Raw genomic sequence first — 17,073 nt, 5'->3', positions numbered from 1 at the left:
TCGGATGACTCTTGATAACCATTTCAATCGGGTTGCTATACGCAAAACCTTCCGTTCGAAAACTCCAAGGGCGCGTTGGTATTCGTGCCCATAGAGGACTACCGGGCTAATCAGCGTTTTGTAGATAGTTCGATCGTAGAGTTCGGTGGAGTCCAAAGTAAGCTCGATTTCCTGCCACAATGCATCTCTAAATTTCTCTGCCTATGTCGTTGTCGGCGGTCACCAGTGATCCCAAGTACACGAATTCTTCAACCGCCTCGATTTCATGACCATCGATAGTAATTCGGGGTGGCGGGTGCGGTGATTCTTCCCTGGAGCCCTTTGCCGTCATGTACTTTGTCTTCGACACTTTAAGCTAATCCGATTCGCCTGGCTTCATTCTTTAGTTGGATGTACGTTTCCGCCATCGTATCAAATTTACGAACAATAACATCAATATCATCAGCGTAACCAAGCAGCTGAACGGACATCGTGAAAATCGTTCCACTCATGTTTATCCTCGCTCTCCTTATTACACCCTCTAAAGCAATGTTGAACAGCAAGCACGAAAGACCATCACCTTGCCGTAACCCTCTGCGAGATTCGAAGGGACTCGAGAGTGTCCCTGATACTCGAACTACGCACATCACTCGATCCATCGTCGCCTTGATCAATCGTATCAGTTTATCCAGGAATCCGTAATCGTGCATAATCTGCCATAGCTGTTCTCGATCGATTGTATCATACGCCAATTTGAAATCGATGAACAAGTGATGTGTGGGCACGTTGTATTCACGGCATTTTTGCAACACCTGGCGGATGGTGAACATCTGGTCCTTAGTAGTGTGTTCATTCATGAGTCCACCCTGATATTTCCCCATAAACTCTCTTGCAATCGGCGATATACGGCAGCATACAATTTGAGAAAGTATCTTGTAACCAGCGCTCAGTAGTGTGATCGCGCGATAGTTCCCGCAATCCAACTTGTCGCCCATTTTGTTGATGACGATACCTTCCGTCCACTCCTCCGGTAATACTTCCTTCTCCCAAATCTTTGTAATGACCCAGTGTAGTGCTCTTACCAGTGCTTCTCCACCGCATTGTAGTAACTCGCTTGGTAGTTGATCTGCTCCATCGGTTTTGTTGTTTTTTCAACCGGATAACCTCTTCCTCAATCTCTTGAAGATTAGGGGCTGGAAATCTTTCGTCCTGCGCACATACTCCTAGATCTGTTACCACGCCACCTTCGGTACTTGCAACGTCGCCATTAAGGTGCTCATCGTAATGCTGCCGCCACCTCTCGACCAGCTCACGCTCGCTCGTGAGAATATTCCCGTGATTATCTTGGCACATGTCGGCTTGTGGCACAAAGCCTCTGCGCGAGCGGTTCAGCTTCTCGTAGAACTTTCGTGTGTCCTTAGCGCGGTACAACTCTTCCATCGGTTCGCGTTCTCGTTCTTTCTGCTGGCGCTTCTTCCTCTGGAGGATTGAGTTCTGTCTGTTCCGCGCCTGTCTGTAACGTGCCTCATTCGCTTTCGTACGAAGTTGCAGTATTCTCGCCCATGCTGCATTCTTCTCGTTTTTCAACTGTTCACATTCGCCGTCGTCTTAGTCGCGAAGCCTAGTGTTGTAGCCGAGGTACTACCTATGGCGGATCGGATGTCCCTCCAGCCATCTTCAAGTGTAGCTGCGCCAAGCTGCTCTTCCGTTGGTAGGACCACAGCTAGCTGCTCGCGTAGTCTTGAGCCACTTCTACGTTGTCTGTTAATGGTTGCTCCCCCGTAATTGATTTGATCCGGTATCTATTGCACTGACATCCTAATAAATAAGGGCTTTAACACTCCACTCCACTCTGGAAAAGTTTTTTTAAATACTTCATGGTATATTTTACATACGCATTCCTAGAATAATTTCTGAAGGAATTCATGAACCGATTTTGGACGTAATCCGTGAAAGATTTGATAGGAAATTCTAAAATAAAGGATAAATTTATGGAGATATTTCTGAAGGAACTTTCGAGCGAATCTATAATTCCGAGCAATACCTGGAAGAATTGATAAAGTAAATTTTGGAAAAAACCTTAATGAGTCCCTGAAAGAAACGTTGGACATATCCTTGAGGAATTTTTGGAAGATTTTTTAAGAAACCTTTAGATGAAATTGTGAAGAAATGCTGAACGTATCATTTTCTGAAGAAATCAAAATTCTGAAGGAAAAAATTCTGAAAGAATCCATTTGGGAATTTCAAAGAAAAGTCATGAAAAGTTTTCTGGAAAAAATCTTGCAGAAATTTAAGGAGCAAACTCGGGATATATTTCTTATGAAATTCATTCATTTTAGTCCGTAGCAGTGTTAATAACTCTTAACAACACAATAATTTTTAGACTATTTTAAATTCAAGAAGCAATTTTGGAAGGAATGTCTGGAATAACCAATAAGGCATTTAACCCTTATGTGGCCGGCAGGGTACCCGGGTACCCAGCCCCCATTTAAAAGACACGGTGTAGAAAAAAGCAAAAAAACTGCCGGCCACATAACGGTTAATGAAACTTCGGAGGAATTACTAAAACAATCTATTAATTTTCTAAAGGAAACCTTGGAAGAATCTCTAATGGAATTCTCAGAGAAATCTCAACGAGTCCTTGACATAATTTATTGAAGATTCTCTGGAGGATTTCACAGAGGAATTGCTTAAAAATTCATAAATGGACTTCTAAACAAATTCATCAACAAATTTGGAGTTCTTCCTTGGATTTCTCCAGGGGCTCCGTCAGGGTTTCCTCCTGGAGTTCTCCCAGAATTCCTTGTGGGATACATCTGAGAACTAAATCATACAATTTTCTCCATTAGTTCCCCAAGAACTCCAAAGAATTCCCCGGGAACATTTCTAACAATTCCCAAGAGTTCCAGCCCGGGAGCATTTCCCAGTTCAACGGGAAGTCCTCCTGGAGTTCCCCCGAGAATAAGTCCAAGAGTTCTTCTGGCATTCCTCCAGGAGTTACCAGGCAATTTCTCCAAAAGCCCTCGAAAGTTTGTTTTAGAGTTCCCAGGAAATCACATAGGGATGCCCCCGGACCTGCTCTAAGAGTTCCACGGGAATTTCTCCTGGGATCCCCGAGAATTTCTGCAAGAATTTTCCTGGAAATCTTCCAGGAGTTCTTTCGGAATTCCTCCAAGAGTTCTTCGGCAATTCCTATAGAAGTTCCTTGGGCATTCTTCCAGGAGTTCTTTGGGAAGTTTTGCAAGAGTTCTTTGTAAATTCCAATAGTAGTTGCTTGGGGATTTTTCCAGGAGTTCCTCGAAAATTCCTCCAGAAGATCCACGCAGTGGCGTAGCTAGGAATTTGGGGGCCCGGTGCGGAAGCAAATTGGTAGGCCCCCATGAAAATTACATAATATGTACATATTTTACAATGATAAATCTTAACTGTCGAATAATCTCACTGTTATATTTTGTACAAAACTTTGAAAAAATCTCGCTTTTTGTACTCAGTATTCTAGTGATGCTGGCAGTGATGGCCAACGGAAGGTTAAAAATTATCTATCTTATCTTATTTTCTGTTTTCCTTTATGATTTTTTTCGGGAGCGCGAGATTTTTTTATAAGAATTATGCTGAAAATGTTTTAACAATTGCATCAAATAATCATTTATAAACGCTTTCAAAGATTGCTTTACTTTTTTATTTAAGAAATTTTTCTTGAAGAATAATGTGTATTCAAGAAACTTTTAAGTTGTAAATGCAAGGATATCATTCAGTATTCCTCTAAAAGCACTCCTTCAGGAATGATATTATTATAATTAGCCTTATTAATGAGGCTTTCAGTCCCTTGGCTGGTTCACCTCAGACATGCAGGAATGTTTTCAAAATACTACAGAGTAATTCAAAAGATTCTTGCAAAGGCTTCATCGAGTATTTCTCGAAATATTAGTTCAAGAATCTATCAATTATATTCTGAGGATTCATCTACCAGATCATCTAAATAATTCTTTCAAAATTCCAGAAATACTACAAAAAATCATCAATGATTCATTTAGAACCAGATGTTCTTCCAAGAAATTACATCGGGATTCCCTCAGAGAAAGAGAAGCCCTTCTAGGGTTTCTTTAAACATTCTTCCGTTTCTTTCAGAGAATCCTCTTAATATTCCTTTGGTGATTTTCCATAGATTCTTTAAGTATTTCTCAATTCTTCCCTCAAATAACTCTTTTAGATATTTCTCCAATAATTAAACTTGGAATTTCCTGAAGCATTCATCACTTATCTTAGTGTCCTTTTAAAGATTTCTTAAGAATTACTTCCTAAGATTACATCAGAAATCCCACCAAAAATTCCCTTTTCCAAAAAAAAATCTTCTAGGATTCTTCAAGAAGTTTCTCTAAGGTTTTACTAAGAGATTCATCATAGGATTTCTCCATTAATTAAACAAAATCTCCAAGGATTATTACTGTAGAAATTGAATTATTTAAATTGAATTAATTAAATTAAATTTTTTAGATGGACTTCTGTAGGAGTTTTTTCGAAAAATCCTTCTGGATTTCCTCTAACGAATTTTTCAATATCCATCAACTCTAGGAGTTTTCTCAAGAGTTCCTTCAGGAATTTTTGCCAGTATTCCTCTGGGCACTTTTCAAAAAAATTCTATTTCTCCAGAATTTATGATTGATTCCTCCAGAATTATTACGTTATTTTTATATAATCCGTGCTCACTTCTAACAAATATACAAAAATAAGAAACATGCCCGTGTGGCTGCCGGCTTAGAATAGCACTACGGACCACCTGTTCCGGTGGTAAAAGTCCACCAAACAGGTAACCCCAATCCAAGGTGTCAGGCGACCCGTCCTGAGGGATGAATGGTTGAGGGGGTTTAAAATATGCTCGATCTTTAACGGAGCCCGTAGCGTGGGTAGATCGCCTTTTTGGGTTGCGTTGCGGTGAAAGATCTACCAAGCCGAACCCTAGTCCTAACTGCTTCCAACTAGTGGAACAGCATAACTTAGTAATCAAAGGAAAACACTTTGGTCCTTATTACATTTTACACCTTGTTGAAAGTGATAGGTCTTGGTTTTAGGTGTGGCCGAGATAGACCTTGAAACAGGGACAAATGGATTAGTATTCCTAATCTTTTATTCGGTGTTCACTAGTTTGAAACAGTAAGGACTAGGGTTCCGATGCATGGTCAATATCGGTATCATTTCTTGACTTTATAGTTAGGGGATCCGATTTTGACTGAAAAAGGAGCGTGTTCAAAGCGGAACCTATCAATTAGAATCCTCCCTTGCGATCAAGTTGAAAATGACTACTGTAATAAAACCGAATACTTTATAACTTCTCAATGGTGATAAAGTAATACGACATGCACTACACAAATGACACGGGATACGCCACAATAGATCAAATATTGGTCGCAGTGGTTTATGTTCCGAACAGAGAAAAAAAAAAGAAACCGAACAAAAACGCTTCATTCCATTGTTTTGAGTGGGATAAAAATGGCAGCGTAAATGGCTAAATAGTAAAGAAACAGATATCCTATCTTATCAAAACAAATAACTTCTCCAGAAGCTTCTCCAAGGATTTAAGAAATGTTCTAAGGTTATTCAAAATTCTAAAAGATTTCCTTTAAGGCAGCCTTTAGAAATTGCTCCCAAAATTCCTTCAGGTTTTTTTTTCCAGAGATTTCTTTAGTAATTCTCTTGCGATTTGCCCAAAGATTCGTTCAGATTTAATTTAAATGTTCTCTTAGAGTTTCTTCAATTGATTTCATTCATTCATTCCTAAACTTATTTCTCCAATAAATAAAAAGAAAATCGCGTTAAGTACTGTTCCTTTGAATTCCACTAAGAATTTACATCCTTTGACAGATACGTATTTCGACCTCAACTGTAAGGTCGTCTTCAGTGTCTTGTACTTGAATCGACTCCAGGTATTTTACAAATAACTAGCTGTACCCGGCAAACGTTGTCTTGCCTACTGCGTTTTTTGACGTTTCAAGTCCCTAGCTAAGCCCAAGTCCCCGTTCAAAATGTAGGGAAACCCGATTTCCAAAAACTCTCAATTTTTCCATGTTTTTGCCTTATAAACCTTCCTTGGGTGAAAACTAACAGAACAAAACTCAGACGACCTGAATCGGACCATCCATTCGCAAGTTATGCGCGGTCCCACGTATGCCACAGCATTTTTATATATATAGATTTTGTAGGGTATTGGTTCCCTTATTAAGCATGTGGCTCCCATTTTCATCCTACGAAAAACAAAGGATTGAAGCGCTGTTTGTTTTGTTTCTTATTTTTGTATTTTTTTATTAGAAGTGAGCACCCATGAAAACAAAAAGAACGGAATCAATCGGTGCCGCAATCGCTTGTTTTCGAATAGGATGAATATGGGAGCGTGAGATTACTGATGGCACACATACCCTACAAGAAATCTTTTGGGGTCATTTTATGCAAAGATTTCTTCAAGTATTAATTTAATTACTAATGCAAGGGTTTTCCGGAGACTCTTACACAAATTCCTCCAAGAAATTCAATAGGAACTCCTCCAGGGGATGCATTGAGTGTTTTTGCTAGATTTTTTTAGAAATTCCTCTAATAAGCCTATTCAAGGATTCATAAATTCCTCCAATGAATACTTTAGATACTCAAAAAAAAAAAGAATTCTTTCAATTCTCACAGAAATTCCTCCTGGAAATTCTATAGAAATTTCTTCATACATTTTTAGCAAATTGTTTGTGATCGCTTCAGGTAATCATTTAATTTTTTGGAAATTCTTTTGGTAATTCTCTTCAGATTTTTCTCGGTCGTTGTAATTTCGTGGATTTATTTTTAATTTGCAAAGCTGTATCTCATAGAACATCAAAATTTAATAAAGAATTATCAGAAGAAATTTACAGAGGAATTACCTTCTAAAAGTTGCCACTTAAATTTATAAACGAATCGACTAATTAATTTTCAAAGTACCTGTATGTGTCTCTGACAGGTTTTGGGCCGCTGAATCCGAATCCGGGCTCAGATTTGTTTCAGGACGCCACAATTTTCAGCTATACCTCAATTTATAGGGCAAAATATGCGATTTTGGGCTTTTTTGACTGCAAGCCGTTAAGCATGGAAATATTTTTTTAAGCAATTAAAAGGTAAAATGGTCAATTGACATCTAAATTTACGACTCACGCAAAATATTTCGTTTTATCAAATCAAATTTGAAAGATTTAAGCATTTTATGTTAATATGTAAACTTGAATGCAATTTTTGAAGGGTGGTATGTATCGTACCTAACATAACCGCGGCCCAAAATCTGTCAGAGACACATTAGTTTGCTCTTGAGACAGACCAAAAGTTAATTTTTGTTGAAAGAATTACAATAGTAATTGTCAGGTATATGAGCAAAGGGACTGCTGGTAGAACTTTTAGAGAAATTGCTGAATCCCGTAATAAATTTCCAAACCCAAAGAATTTCAAAAAGTTCTGTCAAAGATAATGTGACCAGACGTCCCGGATTGAAGCTAGTCGTCCCGCATTGTAAAGTGTCCCGGAAAGGTCCCGAATTTCAACAATAGCTAAAATGCTTTATTTTTTTCCTGACAGATATATCTGACTGATATGTTGAACTTCTTCTGTTCTTTTTAAATGCAAACTTCAGAAAGAAAATGAACAAATTCTTCCAGCGAAATACTGGAAAATGCCTTAGTAAGCTCTCAAGGACAATTCTCGAACACATTGTTGAAAATTTTTAAAATTTACTTGCTACAGCCTCTTCAAGATTTTCTTAAGCAAGGTAGTTTGAAATTCACGCAGGATTTTCCCTGTTTTTTAAGAGTTTCTTCAAAAACTCCTGCAGCTATTCATCTAGGAATACCTAAAAAGATTTCTAAAGATTTTTTTCTTCAAAGTTTCCACTAGCTATTTTTTTTGCTGAGATTTTAATGCATTTTTAAAGTTTTACCAGGATTCCCGTCAACAGATGGTTTTTTAGAAATGATCAAGGGATTTCTAAAAAAGTTACAGGTTTGGCAAAAATTCTTTCTTAAATTTTCTATAGCAATTTCTTTCAATGTATTAATAGATTTTTTTCATTACAAAATATTCAAACATTTCGAAAGAATTCTCTTGAAATTTTTTGAGATAAAATTCAGGAAAACCAAAAAAGATGTCAATAAAAATATATGGATCTCTAAAATAATAATATTATCAGAACAAACGAATTTGGATCCCAATACAGCATGTACAGTCTCAAAAAGTAAACGTCTGACAGTGTATTTTTTATTTTGCCCTTGTTTACTAGAAAAACACGCTTCAAATAAGAAGAGCTCGCTTTGTTTTTCACGAAATTTGTGTGCCTGAAATCGCAAGCAGGTACGAAAGTCGACCATTTTGGGATTCTAACAAGCTTATTTTTAAAACAGTCTCATGAACTATGCTGGGACAACATTTTTTTAATATCTTTATGTTAATGTTTCGCACACCTTGAATTTAAAACTTTTTGTTTCAAATGTATAGTCGTTGTATTGTAATATTTTTTTTTAATTTGGGGCTTTGTTTTGCATTATCTATATGTTCATCAATGTCAGTCGAGTTCATAAAAATTTCAGCATTTTTCGCAAATTTAACAACAATTTCAACGTTTCTATTTGTTACGCCTGCAACCTGTATTTTGGTATTATTTACTATTTTTTAAGAGGTTACTGAGCCACTGAAATACTTACAATTTTGAATTATATAAAACTGTGTCCCGCATTAGTGCATAATATATCTGATCACTTTAGTCTAAGATGTTTTCAAAAATAATAACCTAATTCAACTTTAAATATTATTGCCGAGAAATTCCAAAAGAGTTATGCCGAAATAGTTTTCAAAAACATTTGCAGAGAAAATTCCAAGAATACTCTTATAGGAACTTTCGGAACAAATCCAATCAAAGCATTTCCCAAGAATTTGCTAAAAAAAATCGCCAAAAGATATTTGAAAGTTTTTTTCAGGTAACTCACAGAAAACTCGCCGAATAAATTACCAAAAAAAATGCCAAATGAATTACCCAATCAATTCCCGTGGCATAGAAGTTTCCAGAAAAGTGTTAAAGTTATTCCGAAAGTTATTACCAAAAGTTTTCTCAAACGAATTGTCAAAAAAAAAGTCAGTGAAAAGTTGCAGACGGAATTCCCAACAACATTTTCGAAGTAGAAATAAAAATCAGAAGCCATTTTTGTAGCATTTCTGAGAATTAGTTGAAGAAGTTTCCAAAGGAAATGCCTAACAATTAATCAAATATATCGTCAAAGGAAATTTTCAGAGCAATAGCCGAATGGATTCTCAAATTAATGTTTGAAGATATTCCTTAACGAATCTGTACACGGGTTTCCGAATTAGTTACTGAAAAAGATAAAAAAAAAATCCGAAGAAATACTTCAAAAATTGTAAAAAATGATGTAAAAGTTCTCACAGGAATTGCTCCAAGAGATTCTACTGGAATTCCTCAATGAATCCTTTAGGAATTCTTCCAAGGTTTTTATCAGCTTTTTTTCTATTGATACCTTTAACGGTTTCTTTAGCGATTACACCAGTTTCGTCCGGATTTCTTTCACGAAACTTCTAACGAAATGTTTCTAACGATTTCATCAATATTTTTTTCTCAAGTGCGGAGCTCCAAGAACTCTTTCTTGGATATCTTTTACGATTCATCTGGGAAATACTTCAAGGACTTCTTTACAAATTCCTCGAAGATTTTCTGTGAAAGTTGCAACAACTTCTTCTTCAATTCCTTGAAGGATTTTCTTCAGTATTATGTAATCCCAAGAACTCTATGAAGAGTTTCTTAAAGATATCCACAAACGATTCCCACATGTTCTCTTCAGCATTTTTTCAGAGGAATACTTTGGAGTTCCTTCAAGATTTTTTTTAGAAACTTCTTCAAGGGTTCTTTTTGCACTGCCCCATACTATTTTTCTTGGAAGTCCTTTCAAGGATTTCTTAAGAATTTGTTCAAGCATTTCTTTAGTAATCATACCTGCAGGGATTTTCTCATAAATTCCTCTAATAATTTCTGTAGAAAATCATTGAAAGATTCCTTAGGCAATGTTTTTAAGTCCTTTTTCACAATTCGTTCAAGAATCTTTTACAAAATTCCAGTAAAAATTTAATCTTTTCAACAAGGATTTTGTTTTTCATGTTACGTATAAAGATTCGTTCATGGATTTCTCGAAGTTTTTCTTCAGATAACCCTACAAGGATGGACACATTCATAACAAAAGAATTACTGCACGAATTTCCTCAGGGGGTCTTACAGAAATTCACACAAGGCCTCCTGCGGAAATTCTTTTGAAGATTGTTTTTTTTTATTTGCACCAAAGAATTTGGAATTCTTTGGGGTTTCCGTCATTGATTTCTTGAGAAATTATCTACCGTGGAGGGCCCATATTCTGCGCATCTAAGACTTTTTCAATTTCAATCAGCTGTAACAAATTCCAAATCGAACCGATTTGGCTGAATTTTTGACTGCACATAGTTATTAGCTTTGTAATTGAGGGAAAAATATAATTCTCATACAAAACACTCAATTTATATGTAAAATCATGAAAATTCTAAAGTGTGTCTCTGTTCCTAATTATGCGCACTCTTTTTTGGAATGTTCCTTATTCTGCGCACTAATGTTCCTAATTCTGCGCACATGGGAAAAACTCTAAAAAGATAACATATTGTAATGAGAACATGATTCATAGATGAAATTCAATTAAATTCTTCATTTTCAACTTTTATACGACATTACGACCATATTGGAACTTTGCATGTCCTCAACATTGATTACTAAGCAAAGGGAATTTTAATTATAATACACAAAAGGATTTTGTAGCATTATCGAATATTACTACGTAAAGCTTTTTAGTTATTCGCATATGCACATTTTAGTAAAATTTACTTTCATTTCTGAAAGCAATATAAACTTTTTCGCCATGACAATGTGGCACAATCTTTGTTTGCAAACTGAGACTTCTTTCTTGTCTAACTCCAGGGTTTCCTCTGTTTAAGAAAATTCCATGTAAACTCACATCATATATCGCATTTGACGAATGCTTGCATGAATACATTAAATTTCCCCCGAGGTTGATAACAAATGTTTAAAACAAGTGGTTAGTACGGTCGAAATATCAGATCAAAAATTCAAAAATCGTAAATTAGCCTTCAAAGTTCATAAACTAACTTGTTGAGCCGTAATTACATTCACCGGATTGCTAGAAACATAGAATATCCTAGTTATAACTATGGTGGCATTTATATGATGTTTGTTTATTAATTATATGTTTAAAACTTAGTGTTGAAATGTCTGCGCAGAATTAGGACCACCATTTAATACCGGTTCCTAATTCTGCGCACCTAAGAAGAACAAGAAGATTAAAAAAGAAGAAGAAAACTCAATTGTTTTTGCCGATTCTGATTCCTCGAAGACAGCAGTACAGGATGCGCATGGAAAAGCAGACATTCTCTTCATTATTTATGTCGCAAAATGCTTCAGCTCATGAAGCAACCTTTAGCAGTTTCGCTAACGGACACAGATTTCAGGCAATTTATAGTACTTACGACATCATTATATTTTTTTAAAAAATAATGATCGTTGATTTGAAAAATTTTTCTTCACAAACTTTTTCATTACTATTGAAGCAATATTCAAAAAATATATTTGAAGCTAATATTGAACTAGCGTCCGTGATTTTGTGTATATTCGAGAAAGTGCGCCGAATTAGGGACTGCGCATAATTAGGGCCGGTCACGGTAGGCATTTCATAATTAGTTCTTCCAAAAATCCCTTTGCTTATAGATTTTTTTCAGGAATCCTTTAAGTAATTACTCATAGTACTCCTAGTACTTGTAGTACTACTTCATAGTACTGTAGTAATCCTTCCAGAACATCATCAAATATACCTCCAAAATCAACCCAATGATTCTTTCCTAATACATCTTAGAATTCATCTAGACGATTCTTAAAGATTTTTTTAGAAATTTCTACAAAAAATCCTTCAGTCATTTCTACAAGAGTTCCTTCGGGAATACATTCAAATTTCTTTGGAAAATCTTCCAAGGATCCATTCGGGTATTGCTTCAAAAATCTCAAAAAATCATCAAATATATTTTCCATGAGGAACTACTGCAAGATTCCTTCTTGAAGAAATCTCTAAAATCATTCTTGGAGAAATTCCTTGAGGTCCATCTGAAGGATTTCTTGAAGAGTTTCATGATATAATCCTTGAATGGCTTTATGAACGGTTCCGAAATGGTATTTCTGAACGACTGTTTGAAGAAATTCTTACAAAAAAAATCTCAAAGGGATTCCTGAAGGATTTCTTGATAATTGTTTGAAGAAATTCTTGAAGAAATGTCAGGAGGAGTTCCTGAAGCAATCATTGTAAGTATTCGTAAACCAATGCTTAGAAAGTTTTCTTAAGCAATCCCCGAAAAAAGTTCTGAAGTAAATCATAGAGGAATTTTTGTAGAAGTCTTTGAAGTAACTCGCTGATAAATCGAAAAATATATTCTTGCCCGAAGGAATTCCCGCAGAAACCCTTCAAGAACGTAACATGCATTCAGTTCTTAATTTTGAAAAATGGGGCCCCTGAATTTCAGCAGCTATCTTATGCTAAATCAACACCTATGTTTGGTTCTGTGGTTAGGATATCAGGGACATTTTCATGATGCTCATGAATTATACTTCCATATCGGTACTGAATATCGTAAAATTCAATTTTGATTTCGAACACATTTTTTATTGTATTTTGGGGCTCTTGCAGGTGCAAAGAGTAGTCATCAAATTTATATAAACAAAACTAACGAAACTACATGAATAAAGTGTGTACATTTATAATTATAATTAACTAGCTGTACCCGGCAAACTTTGTCTTGCCTACTGCGTTTTTTGACGTTTCAAATCCCTAGCCAAGTCCAAGTCCCCGTTCAAAATGTCTGAGAACCCGATTTTCAAAAACTCTCATTTTTTCCATGTTTTTTTGCCTCATAAACCTTCCTTGTGTGAAAACTAACAGAACAAAACTAAGACGACCAAAATCGGTCCTTCCGTTCGCAAGTTATGCGCGGTCCCACGTATGCCACTGCATTTTTATATATATAGATAATAGAACATCAAAATAGCCATCTGTGTTCCCCATTCCAAAATCTCTTGATAATCACGAAGAGGCCCCTACATACCTACCAGCAGATCGGTAAGTATTTAACTTATACTTATATGTAGGAATCTTTCACTAATCACAGAACTTTATTCAAACTGGGCCCCCGAATTCAGGAGCGCTCCAAATCAGGGAAGGTTTATAACACTAGACCTGCCCTGATTTGGAGGCCCCCTAGATTCGGGGGCCCGGTGCGGACCGCACCCTCCGCCCCCCCCCTTGCTACGCCACTGGATCCACGGGATATCTCGCAGAAGTTCCTTGGGAATTCTTCCAGATGTTCGTCGGAAATTCCTACAGGTGTTGCTCGGAAATTACCCAAGGAGTTCCTAGAAAATTCCTCCAGGAGTTCCTCGGGAATTCCTTCAGAAGATCCTCAAGAACTCATCCTAGAGTTCTTTGAGAATTCCTCCAAGAGTTCCTCGGTAATTCCTCCAGCAGATTCTCGAGAATTCCTCCATGAGTTTCTCGTCATTTCTTCCAGGAGTTTTACAGGAATTCCTTCAGGAGCTGTTCGTTTATTCCACAATTAGTTCTTGTGAATTTTTCCAAGAGTTTCTTGTAAATTCTTCCAGATGTTCTCCGGAAATTTCTCCAGAATTTCGCCGGGAATTCTTTCAGGAGTTACTCGGTAAATCCTCCAGGAGTTCCTCGGGAATTCATCTAGAAGTTCTGTTGAAACTCTTCTAGATGCTCTTCATGAATTCCACAAGAGATTCCTCGGCATTTTTTCCAGGAGTTTCATTTAGTGGGTTAGTTATAGATGAACATTGAATTAGTCGGCGGTTGACGGCAATCCGGCTAACAAATTCCTGCTACATCGACGCGTCACTTGTCTACAATCGTCGAAAAGTGACGGGTGGACAAGTGACCAATCTATGACTCAACTACGGCCTTTTTCTGCATTATGCCGATTTTACCACGTACTCTATCCACAATCATACTCCAACATTCCTGAATTTCTTACCCACATTACAATCAATTTCTTTATTTTCTCCCTCCATTGCAGCCATGCCCGATATTAACTACTTCCGCGGCAAAATGGAACATGACGATGATCTGGACGATGACTTCGATGAAGACCAAGCGTCCGATTTGTACTCCAACGGCGTCGGCGGCGGCGGCGGTGGTGACCCCAATGACCTTACCAACAGAGAAAACTACCAGCGCCATCCCAACCAACACACCTACCAGCAGCAGCATACCCTCACAATGGCTCACATCGAGTTCCTCAAGTCGATGACTGGTTTCCGGAAGAAGTGGACCCCCTTCGAGCTGCGCACTTGTATGGACATCCGAAGGATCATTGGCAGCAAGGAATACGACTCGCTGCGGAAAAACGACGGAATGCCACTGCCAAGCGCCAAAACCCTGCGAAAGTACAAACACACGGTCCACCTGGACGGAGTGGACGTGATGAGCCGGAAGCGAAGTTACCGCGAAATGGTCGAAGGCCTGGTCACCAATGGACACGGTGTGAACGGCGAGCTGCCCGACGACGACATCCTAAACGCGGAAGAACCGGATGGATACTTTGACATCAACAACCTGACCGAACAGCAGATCGATTTCCTGCAGTCGCTTTCCGGTAACACGAAAGGTTTCTCCGACTACGAACTGCAGAAAACGCTGGAGTTGAAGAACGAACTCGGTGGCCAAAATTACGAAATTCTGCGGAAGCAAGAATGCCTTCACATTCCAACGTTGGCGGTGTTGAAAAGGTATGAGCACGACAACGGCCTGGAGGATCTATCGGCGATGGTGGCCGCCGAGGACGTTGACGACGATGACGACCAGGAACCGGAACAGGAACCGGAGCAGGACTATGATAATGAACTGCAGGTGAGTGTGGTGTATTTTTATGAATCAATTTTGATTACCAAGGCACCACCGTGCTTGACTGATTCTTCTCGATAAACTAAACGCACATACTTTTCATTTCCCAACAGGCAATGGACCACTACGCCGGGGGCGGTATGAACGGAACCGGCGACGACTCGCACATGGGCGTCTTCGAGCACCATTCCATCTTCGATAAGGACGTGACGGCGTTCGACATGAGCAAACTGTCGCAGCATCACGTCGAGTTCCTCAATACACTGCCGGAGAATCCGAAACGGTGGACACAGCACATGATCAATTCGGCGCTGAACATCAAGAACGAAATCGGCACCCGCGACTACGAGCTGCTCCGGAGGCAGGGCATTCCCCTGCCGGCGGCGAGGACCCTCCGACGGCACAAGGACATCAAGAGTCGGCTGAAGGAGGAGTATTCGGAAGGGGTTTAAGGGGGAGGGCGTCAGACAGTAGGCAATAGGATATTGTTTAACCATTTTTTGTTTTAGTTATTTTTTTTATCATAGTGAGGTACCTGTATTATAGCGTTAGATCTGAGTGCGAGTTAGGGAGGGTCTCGATTTTGTAAATATTAGTCGTCGCGCGAGGTCAGTTCAAAATGTTGAGGAAACAAATGGCGCCAAAAATAATGCGAAAGCAATGTCAACCGACTACACTTACACCGTCTAGGATTAGGGAAAAACTACAGCTCGAAGATAGAGAGGTTTGATCGTGAAATTAATTCCATTTTGAATAGCACAGAGCGTGCAGTGGTTTCTTTGTACCAATCACGTGAACAGATTTTCGAGAATCGTGTGTACATGTTAATGCATAAATCAGAAGACGAGATGTGTAAAATACTTAAAAAGCGGATGAAATACATATATCTATTTGAAGACGATTGACCCTTCTATGGAAAGAAATTATGCCGAAGGAGAGAGATGAATTTTCGCCCATACTCAATATTTTTCATACCTACTTGCTTACTTGTTAGTGGGTTACAATTCTCTCCGTTGAATTTAGGGGGTTTCCGAATGAAGAATCCTCCTCCACTGATGCAGTCCTGTGCCAATATTCTAGTCACCAAGAACGTATATCGCATACAGCCATCCTGCTTCTCAGCTGAATATTATCGTATCAGGTATCAGAAGGCCGGCTCCAGAGGCACATTATCCTCCATTTAGGACCTAGGCATGCTCGAGTATAACTCGTGATTCACGGCACGGCGCCAGATGTCGTTTGCTCATTTGCCGTCGAGCATTTTTCGTAGCATTTACGCTGAAAGACACTAAAAGCTCTCCTGTCGTTTTTTAACGTTTAAGCCTCGTGACTGCATAGGGTGGGGCGGGGCAAGATGGGTCGCGGGGCAAGATGGGTCAGTGCCATTTTCGGGCGCATTACTCATGTTTTGATTATGTTAATAATTTTGTTAGATGACCAGCATGAATATACAAAAGTTTGGGGCATTGATTGAAAAATTATTCACTCTCATTGGAAATACAAAATAAAATGGTTTTTTGCCATTTTTCTTATGTGATACATTCCATATATTCTCCATATAAAAGGCCGCGGGGCAAGATCGGTCACCTTCAATTTTGAACGTATTTTTGGAGCATTCAAAAGTTATCTATTTTTTATTACAAGACTATCTCATAAATGACTTCAATCAAGCGGAATAAACGCTCAAAATTATAACATAAAATTATGATATTTTTTTAGTAAAAACATCGATTTTCAAGTCGCCTCAGGACCACTGAAATCGTAAAGTTTTCAATATTCCAAATAAATTTATAAAATGTTTACTAGTAGCTCTTGTTTACTCAGTATGGATATGGAGCATATTTGAATGCGGAACAAATCTTATATTTTGACGTTTTTCGTTGAGAAAATGTTAATTACTTAAAAGGTGATCCATCTTGCCCCGCACTTTTTTCACGGCACAAAATCGATCACTTTTTAAAACTGCTTGTTTAACATCATATTTTGTATTTAATGAACTTTTTATCGACTTTTAGCATAGCTAACTAGTGTATTAAAGAGTAGCGGACGAATGCAAACCAATCCGATTTGTATTTACGAAGTTATGGTGATCCATCCT

At 38.0% G+C, this 17,073-nt stretch overlaps 1 protein-coding gene across 5 annotated transcripts in view; it reads left to right on the top strand.

The window, feature by feature from the left end:
- The window catches only part of LOC109419235 (uncharacterized), an 83,909-nt gene extending 68,038 nt beyond the window's left edge, over nt 1-15,871 (top strand). For all 5 annotated transcript variants that reach the window (XM_029867546.2, XM_029867539.2, XM_029867552.2 and 2 more), the window contains exons 4-5: nt 14,149-14,981; nt 15,089-15,871. In XM_029867546.2, the coding sequence (XP_029723406.2) occupies nt 14,149-14,981; nt 15,089-15,427 (1,172 nt within the window). In that variant the 3' untranslated portion in view covers nt 15,428-15,871. The remainder of the gene's footprint in view (nt 1-14,148; nt 14,982-15,088) is intronic.
- Nucleotides 15,872-17,073: the final 1,202 nt, after the last annotated feature.

Source organism: Aedes albopictus, chromosome 3, assembly GCF_035046485.1.
Source record: "Aedes albopictus strain Foshan chromosome 3, AalbF5, whole genome shotgun sequence".
NCBI lineage: Eukaryota > Metazoa > Arthropoda > Insecta > Diptera > Culicidae > Aedes > Aedes albopictus.
The sequence above is the reverse complement of the archived record's forward strand: the minus strand, read 5'-3'. Positions and strand labels throughout refer to the sequence as shown.